Source organism: Eleutherodactylus coqui, chromosome 1 (genome assembly GCF_035609145.1).
Source record: "Eleutherodactylus coqui strain aEleCoq1 chromosome 1, aEleCoq1.hap1, whole genome shotgun sequence".
In the NCBI taxonomy this organism is placed as follows: Eukaryota; Metazoa; Chordata; class Amphibia; order Anura; family Eleutherodactylidae; genus Eleutherodactylus; species Eleutherodactylus coqui.
The window spans coordinates 510,485,141-510,494,101 of record NC_089837.1 but is presented as its reverse complement, the minus strand read 5'-3'; the positions used below and the strand labels follow the sequence as shown (position 1 = coordinate 510,494,101).

Genomic DNA, 8,961 nt, shown 5'->3' with positions numbered 1-8,961 from the left:
ATCTCCCTGACGGCACATTGGGTGAATTTAGTGGAGGCTGGGACTGAGTCAGAGCCTGGGACCGCTCACGTCCTACACAAACCCAGAATTGCGGGCCCCAGATTGGTGCTGGTATCTGCGGCGGTGTATGCCACCTCCACTAAACCTTCCTCCTCCTACGCAACCTCTGCCTCGCAATCCAGATGTGTCAGCAGCACGTCGCCAGCAGTCGGTGTCGCGCAGCGCGGCAGCACAGCGGTGGGCAAGCGTCAGCAGGCCGTGCTGAAACTGCTCAGCTTAGGAGAGAAGAGGCACACGGCCCACGAACTGTTGCATGGTCTGACAGAGCAGACCGACCTCTGGCTTTCACCGCTGAGCCTCCAACTGGGCATGGTCATGTGTTACAACGGCCGTAACCAGGTGGCGGCTCTGCAGCTCGGCAGCCTTACGCACGTGCCATGCCTGGCCCACATCTTTAATTTGGTGGTTCAGCGATTTCTGAAAGGCTACCCACACTTGTCAGACCTCCTTGGCAAGGTCAGGAGCACATTTCCGCAAGTCCAACACGGACACTGCCACCCTGCGGACCCTGCAACATTGGTTTAATCTGCCAGTGCACCGACTGCTCTGCGACGTGCCCACACAGTGGAACTCTACGCTCCACATGTTGGCCAGGCTGTATGAGCAGCGTAGAGCTATAGTGGAATACCAACTCCAACGTGGGTGGTGTAGTGGGAGTCAGCCTCCTCAATTCTTTACAGAGGAGTAGGCCTGGATGGCAGATATCTGCCAGGTCCTTGGAAACTTTGAGGAGTCTACCCAGATGGTGAGCGGGGATGCTGCAATCATTAGTGTCACCATTCCTCTGCTATGCCTGTTGCACACAGACTTACCATGGGGGAGTTCGTCCTATCTGTGGCAAATCTTAATTATCCAGACTGACTGGGGCATGCAGTGTGGGCCGAAGCCAACCTGCATTTCACCTCACATGACCACAGCTATGAGGGGCACTGCTATGGGATTTATTTATGTACCGTCGGTGGCTTCCTGGGACCCACCCATACTGTGGGTGCACACAGACTTCCCATAGGGGAGTTCTACCTACCTGTGAATATGAAAACAACCCAGCCTGACTAGGGCTTGCAGTGTGGGCCGAAGCCAACCTGCATTTCTTCTCACGTTACCTCATCTTTACGGAAGGCATTGCAGTGGGATATTTTTACGGACCGTCGATGGCTTCCTGGGACCCACCCATGCTGTGGGTGAAGACAGACTTTCCATAGCGGAGTTGTACCGACCTGTGACAATGTAAATTACCCAGACTGACTGGAGCATGAAGTGTGGGCCGAAGCCCACATGTATTTTATCTGACGTTAGCTCTGCTGTCCGGAGCACTGCAATGGGATTTATTTATGTTATGCCGGTGGCTTCCTGGGACCCACCCATGCTGTGGGTGCACACAAAATTAACATAGGGGAGTTGTACCTGCCTGTGACTATTTATAAAAAAAACCAGTCTGACTATGACATGCATTGTGGGCCAAAGCACACCTGTATTTTATCTGACGTTAGCTCAGCTGTGCAGGGCACTGCAATGGGATTTATTTATGTACCGCCGGTGGCTTTCTGGGACCCACCCATGCTGTGGGTGCACACGGACTTCACATAGGGGAGTTGTACCTGCCTGTGACTGTTTATAAAAAAAACAGTCTGACTGGGGCATGCAGTGTGGGCCGAAGCCCACCTGTATTTAGCCTGACGTTAGCTCAGCTGTGCAGGGCACTGAAATGGGATTAATTTATGTACCGCCGGTGGGTTCCAGGGAGCCACACATGCTGTGGGTGCACACGGAATTCCCATAGAGGAGTTGTACCTGCCTGTGACAATTTATAAAAAAGCCCAGTCTGACTGGGGCATGCAGTGTGGGCCAAAGACCACCTGTATTTTATCTGACGTTAGTTCAGCTGGGCAGGGCACTGCAATGGGATTTATTTATGTACCGCCGGTGGGTTCCAGGGAGCCACCCATGCTGTGGGTGCACACGGAATTCCCATTGTGGAGTTGTTCCTGCCTGTGACTATTTATAAAAAAAAACAGTCTGACTGGGGCATGCAGTGTGGGCCAAAGGCCACCTGTATTTAATCTGACGTTTGCTCTGCTGCCCAGGGCACTGCAATGGGATATATTTATGTACCGTCGGTGGCTTCCTGGGACCCACCCATGCTGTGGGTGCACACGGACTTCCCATAGGGGAGTTGTACCTGCCTGTGACTATTTATAAAAAATCCCAGTCTGACTGAGGCATGCAGTGTGGGCCAAAGACCACCTGTATTTTATCTGACGTTAGCTCTGCTGTCCGGGACACCGCAATTTATGTACCGCCGGTGGCTTCCTGGGACCCACCCATGCTGTGGGGGCACACGTAATTCACATAGGGGAGTTGTACCTGCCTGTGACTATTTATAAAAAAAAACAGTCTGACTTGGGCATGCAGTGTGGGCCGAAGCCCACCTGTATTCTATCTGACGTTAGCTCAGCTGTGCGGGGCACTGCAATGGGATTTATTTATGTACTGCCGGTGGCTTCCTGGGACCCACCCATGCTGGGGGTGCACACGCAATTCACATGGGTGAGTTGTACCTGCCTCTGTCTATTTATAAAAAAAACCAGTCTGACTGGGGCATGCAGTGTGGGCCGAAGCCCACCTGTATTTTATCTGACGTTAGCTGAGCTGCGCGGGGCACTGCAATGGGATTTATTTATATACCGCCGGTGGGTTCCAGGGAGCCACCCATGCTGTGGGTGCACACGGAATTCCCATTGTGGAGTTGTTCCTGCCTGTGACTATTTATAAAAAAAACCCAGTCTGACTGGGGCATGCAGTGTGGGCCAAAGGCCACCTGTATTTAATCTGACGTTTGCTCTGCTGTCCAGGGCACTGCAATAGGATTTATTTACGTACCGCCGGTGAGTTCCAGGGAGCCACCCATGCCGTGGGTGCACACAGAATTCCCATTGCGGAGTTGTACCTGCCTGTGACAATTTATAAAAAAAAACCAGTCAGACTGGGGCATGCAGTGTGGGCCAAAGACCACCTGTATTTTATCTGACGTTAGCTCTGCTGTCCGTGTCACTGCAAAGGGATTTATTTATGTTCCGCCGGTGGCTTCCTGGGACCCACCGATGCTGTGGGTGCACACGGACTTCCCATAGGGGAGTTGTACCTGCCTGTGACTATTTATAAAAAACCCCAGTCTGACTGAGGCATGCAGTGTGGGCCAAAGGCCACCTGTATTTAATCTGACGTTAGCTCAGCTGTGCGGGGCACTGCAATGGGATTTATTTCTGTACCGCTGGTGGGTTCCAGGGAGCCACCCATGCTGTGGGTGCACACTGAATTCCCATTGCAGAGTTGTACCTGCCTGTGACTATTTATAAAAAAAACCCAGTCCGACTGGGGCATGCAGTGTGGGCCGAAGCCCACCTCTATTTTATCTGACATTAGCTCTGCTGTCCGGGGCATTGCAATGAGATTTATTTATGTACCGCCGGTGGCTTCCTGGGACCCACCCATGCTGTGGGTGCACACGGAATTCCCATTGCGGAGTTGTACCTGCCTGTGACTATTTATAAAAAACTCCAGTCTGACTGGGGCATGTAGTGTGGGCCAAAGGCCACCTGTATTTAATCTGATGTTTGTTCTGCTGTCCAGGGCACTGTAATAGGATTTATTTATGTACCGCCGGTGGGTTCCAGAGAGCCACCCATGCTGTGGGTGCACACAGACTTCCCATAGCGGAGTTGTACCTGCCTGTGACTATTAATTAAACAAAACCCAATCTAACTTGGGTATGCAGTGTGGGCCAAAGCCCACCTGTACTTTATCTCACGTTAGCTCAACTATCTGGGGCACTGCTATGGGATTTCTTAATGTACCGTCGGTGGCATCCTGGGACCCACCCATGCTGTGGGTCCACACAGACTTCCCAGAGTGGAGTTGTACCTGCCTGTGACTATGAAAAAAGGCCATACTGACTAGGGCATGTAGTGTGGGCCGAAGCCAACCTGTACTTTATCTCACGTTAGCTGAGCTATCCGGGGCACTGCATTGGGACAAACAAGAGGAGCGACACAGCGCTAATGAGACGTTCACAGCTACGCTAGCATTGGATTCCGCTCTAGGCCCGCGATTGCTGAGGGTTTGTGCAGAGGCCTATGTTCTGGGTGCAGTGAAAGTCCGCTTCCTGCCTATGATTGCTGAAGCTGTGGGCCGATGCCTATGTCGTCGGCGCGGTGCAAGTCTGCCATGTTTGGCCGCTCTGATTTATTTTTTGTTCATATCTTGGGTTGCCTAGGACCCACCTATGCTGTTGGTGCAAACTTAGTTCCCATCGCGGTGTTTGACCTGTCTGGCAGAAAGACACTGACTGACTTGGGTAGGAGCCAGAGTGCAGATAGCTTTCCCCTTGCGCTGTCGATTGAGCTAAGCGACATCTAGACAGAATGAATACTGTGGGGGCACATGGATTCCCCATAGCTATGCCCACGTTTGCAGCTCCTGACGGAGGTGGCACAGGATTGGAATGAAGATGGAACGTCAATCTATTAGCAATTCTCAACAGCATTGTGGGCTATCGCCCCCCCCCCACCCTTTCAGAGAGGGTCACTGCCTGGCCCTGCCAACCCTCTGCAGTGTGTGCCTCTGGTTCCTCCTTATGGCAGATGCACTTATAAATAGACATGAGGGTGGTGTGGCATGAGGGCAGCTGAAGGCTGCGCAGGGACACTTTTGTGTGCGCTGTGGACACTGGGTCGTGCGGGGGGATTGGGCAGCATGTAACCCAGGAGAAGAGGCAGGGGTGTGTCCCGTAGGCAGTGCTTGTGCTTAGTTGGAGGTAGTGTGGTTCTTAGCTAAGGTGTGCCTTGCTAATGAGGGTTTGCCCCGAAGTAAAAATTGGTGGGGGGGGGGGGGAGAGGGCACTCTTGCCGCTATTGTGGCTGAATAGTGGGACCTGAAATGCAGCCCAGCATGTTGCCCATCGCCTGCCCTATCCGTTTCTGTGTCGTTTCCAGCACTTTCTTGGTTTTGCAGATTTTCACCAATGAAAACCTTAGCGAGCATCGGCGATATACAAAAATGCTCGGGTCGCCCATTGACTTCAATGGGGTTCATTACTCGAAACGAACCCTCGAGCATCGCGGAAAGTTCAACTCGAGTAACGAGCACCTGAGCATTTTGGTGCCCGCTCATCTCTAATCATTACTTATTTATGGGAGCAAAGAAACGTGAGTTGGACCAATTGCTTTGATGCGCAAGTATGCAGTGAATACACATTTCATGCATATTCACTGCGTATTTGTTCAGTCACATTCACTTTTAAGACTTATTTCTGTGAGTAATATGCATCAAAATAAGACGTGCTGCATATTTTTTTTTACATGACCGTAAATCATGTGAAACATACTCAGATGTGAAAAAAACCTACTAAAATCAATGGGTTATTTCGTATATGTGTGTAATATGGAATATATTTATGCCTGTGTGAATAAGCCCTTACTCCTGTTCTATACTCTTGGCTGCTACATTGTAACAAACTGCTGCTGTGTGAGACAGACAAGAGGACGGCTTCTCAGCATCTGAATGGCAATGTTTTCATTTACTGACAGCAAGCAGAGATCTTGAAAACAGCGAGGAAAGACAAAACATATTAGGAAGTTGTACAAGCTTCTTTTTCATAAGACTGACAACCTCTTGTAGATCCGTGAAGATACTGGCAGATACTTTCTCAGCTCTTAGATTCACTTATTTGCTGTTTGGCTTCTTGCAGACATTTGTTTTTGAGGTCTTGAAGTAATTTTCGATTTTTAGCTTGTAGAATTTTCCAAATAGTTTCTTGAGTTCCGTTGTGACGGTATTATTTGGAGATCTGTCAATTTCACATATGAGTCCCTTCTGACACGGGCAATAATAATGTAACCCAGGAGTAGGCTGAAAAAGAGATGATAGGGTTAGTAAAGACACTTATGGCTTCTATCAGGAAAAGAGAGGGAGAACCCCGAACCATCCAACCTCTGTTACGGGTTTGTCACGGATCGACTACTCTGAGTGCTGTTGCCATTATGACTGCTTGTCATGGCAGAGCCTCAATCGATCACTCTAGCGGGGTTGCAAAAGTAGAGATGAGTGCAGTAGCTGAATATTGTAAAAATATCAAAACTTTATTCCTCCATTGTGCATAAAATAGTGATATTTCGACAAGAACTGGTCTTTATCAAGCTTAAACTGATCAAGACCATCACTAGTCAAAATGCCGCTCTGTTATGATCATTGGAGGAATAAAATTTTGATATTTTTACAATATTCTGCTGCCGCACTCATCTCTACCTTTGACATCCTGCGTTGATTCTATGGTCCACACCCTTTCTGAAGTGCAAGCATTCTTTGTCTAAAGAAACACCCCTCACCAAGTTTGGTTTTCTACACAATAGTGTTGCTGTCTACCTTTTCTCTACTACTCTAGTAGGGTTGCAAGCGCAGAGTCATTAGAACACAGGTGGATTTGTACCAAGCTTTCCCAGGCTCCTGCATGCAAATCACCCACTGGTCAGTCTATTGTCTCCAGCACTCTACAATATACTACCACTGCCACGACTAGCTTGTATGCAACTGGTGAGCTGGAACCCGGGCTATGAACTATGAACAGTTATTGTTCATTTTAAAATGGACAAGGCTTCCCAATAAATTGCTGGATTCTTCTAAAAAAGACTAGCAGTGCTAAATATCTATATCTTTCCAAAAGGTATACAGAAAATGATGCTATAATGGAGATAAGGTTTACAGGCATACACAACAGGCAGTAATTTAAAATAAAACAAGGGGAAAATAAAGAGAGGTACCAGATTTTCACCAAGGTTCTGATTTCTGCAGAGTTATTGAAGCAAACGGGAAAACCTTACGCCGTAGCATATCTCCGAAGTCTGACAATAGGGGTTCATCGAGCGCCAAATTATAAAAGATTCCCCAGAACACACCTTTCCCCTGCCCCCTCTGAGGTCATTTACAGAAGGGTGGGTAAATGTGGATGACCTCTGAAAAACCACAATTCCCCATTTTGGCCATATTCCTCCAATCGGGAACATATGCCTAGCATATTTCAGGTCATGATGTTACTATTCAGTGACATCAAGCCTGACACGTAAATTATAACCAAATAAGCGGATACGCCATTTGGGGGTCTTCTCGGGCCCGTACTGCAACATGTAGATGTAAGCTGTCCCGCCCAATTCCAAAAATTAATAATTTATATCGGGCTCTGAGCTTCACACGATTAATAAACCTCATTCAGATATTTTCCCTTAAAACAAACATTTTAGAGCTAGGATGTCTCTGAAAACCATCCAATGTGTCACACCTCACCGACATGGGGGTTAATTAACATCCTCTGTCACTGCCTTAACTTTATTGTCATCCAAACATAACACTTTATAAAGCCACATGGTCATCAAAAGCCTGGCAGTTGTGAGGGAGGGGGGATGTCAGTTCAGCTTCACTAGTGTCCTGAAGAGCAGCTGATTGATATTGGATCAATCCTTACACCACAACACCTAAGCACATTGCCATTAGGGACGGCTTCACATGACCATATGCTCAAATACGCTTGCATCAGCACAATGTATTAGCGCATGAACGAGGTTTATTTGCACACGTCTGCACATAGTATTGTACTTTTTGAGTACGCAACGCCAGTTTACAAACGCGTGACACACCCCTTTTGTGGATTCATGTATTTTTGTAGAGATGAGCGAACGTACTCGTTTCGAGTAATTACTCGATCGAGCACCGCGATTTTCGAGTACTTCAGTACTCGGGTGAAAAGATTCAGGGGGCGCCAGGGGGAGGGGGGAGGCGTGGCGGCGTGGGAGGTAGCAGCGGGGAACAGGGGGGAGCCCTCTCTCTCTCCCTCTCCCCCCCACTCCCCGCTGCAACCCCCCACACATCCATGGCACCCCCGAATCTTTTCGCCCGAGTACGGAAGTACTCAAAAATCGCGGTACTCGGGCGAAAAAGGGACGTGGCCGAGTAGGCTCGCTCATCTCTAGTATTTAGCCTAATGAGCTCTAGATGTCTCCTTTTCCCCGTAGAATTGCACACATATAAGTGTATATTTACGTACCTCACATAGACTACTATTGGGTCTATGGTGCACAAATACAAAGGATAATAGAGCAGGTCCTGTTTTGTTTGCATGTGCATAAAATACGTTCATGAGAACGAACCCATTGAAATGAATGTGTTCTTTGTGTTTTGTGTATATATTGCGTGCAAATATAGTCATGTGAAGAAGTCCCAATATGGATAGAAAATACGTCCGTTTGAATGGACCCCATATGGTTGAGGTTTTGGGAGTTTCAATTTCAGGCAGAACTTGAAGAATAAAAATCATCCGTGTGAATAAACCATTCCAGCAGCTTTCAATACAGTTTTTGGCTGCACAGCTTGTAGAGATGAACCCAAGGTTTTAGGGTGCATTAAGAAATGTAATTTGCAGAAAAGCTCCTGTCACATCACTGCTGCGCGTACAAGCACCCAATGTGTGTTTATGCATACACTGCCAGGAGGAATAAAGGAGGAACAGCTCCATATCGAGTTCCAAGATACTCCTGTTTTTAATTCTGTGGGCAATACAAGTATTTAGTAGAGCAGACATGAGAGGAGAGGCGACAGCTCCTTGTAGGATTCGCATATGTGTGAGGCCGTATTCACACCGCTGATATTACTGTGCAGGTCTCAGATGGACAGAATTTCCATGGAAAATTAACCCATTTATTTCAATGGGTTCATTCACATGAGGGAATTTTCAATCTGACCAATAGTCCAATTGAAAAATTGCTGCATGTCCTATTAAAGTGTGGATCTCGCACAGTAGTGGGACCTATAACTTGTGGTGTCCCCCACAGTACAAGGATGGAGGGTCCATGTGCT

At 48.2% G+C, this 8,961-nt stretch overlaps 1 protein-coding gene across 4 annotated transcripts in view; it reads right to left on the bottom strand.

Moving 5' to 3' along the window:
* Positions 1–5,616: 5,616 nt before the first annotated feature.
* The window catches only part of LOC136588398 (leucine-rich colipase-like protein 1), a 68,895-nt gene continuing 65,550 nt past the window's right edge, over positions 5,617–8,961 (bottom strand). For all 4 annotated transcript variants that reach the window (XM_066587589.1, XM_066587580.1, XM_066587571.1 and 1 more), the window contains one exon: positions 5,617–5,967. In XM_066587589.1, the coding sequence (XP_066443686.1) occupies positions 5,782–5,967 (186 nt within the window). In that variant the 3' untranslated portion in view covers positions 5,617–5,781. The remainder of the gene's footprint in view (positions 5,968–8,961) is intronic.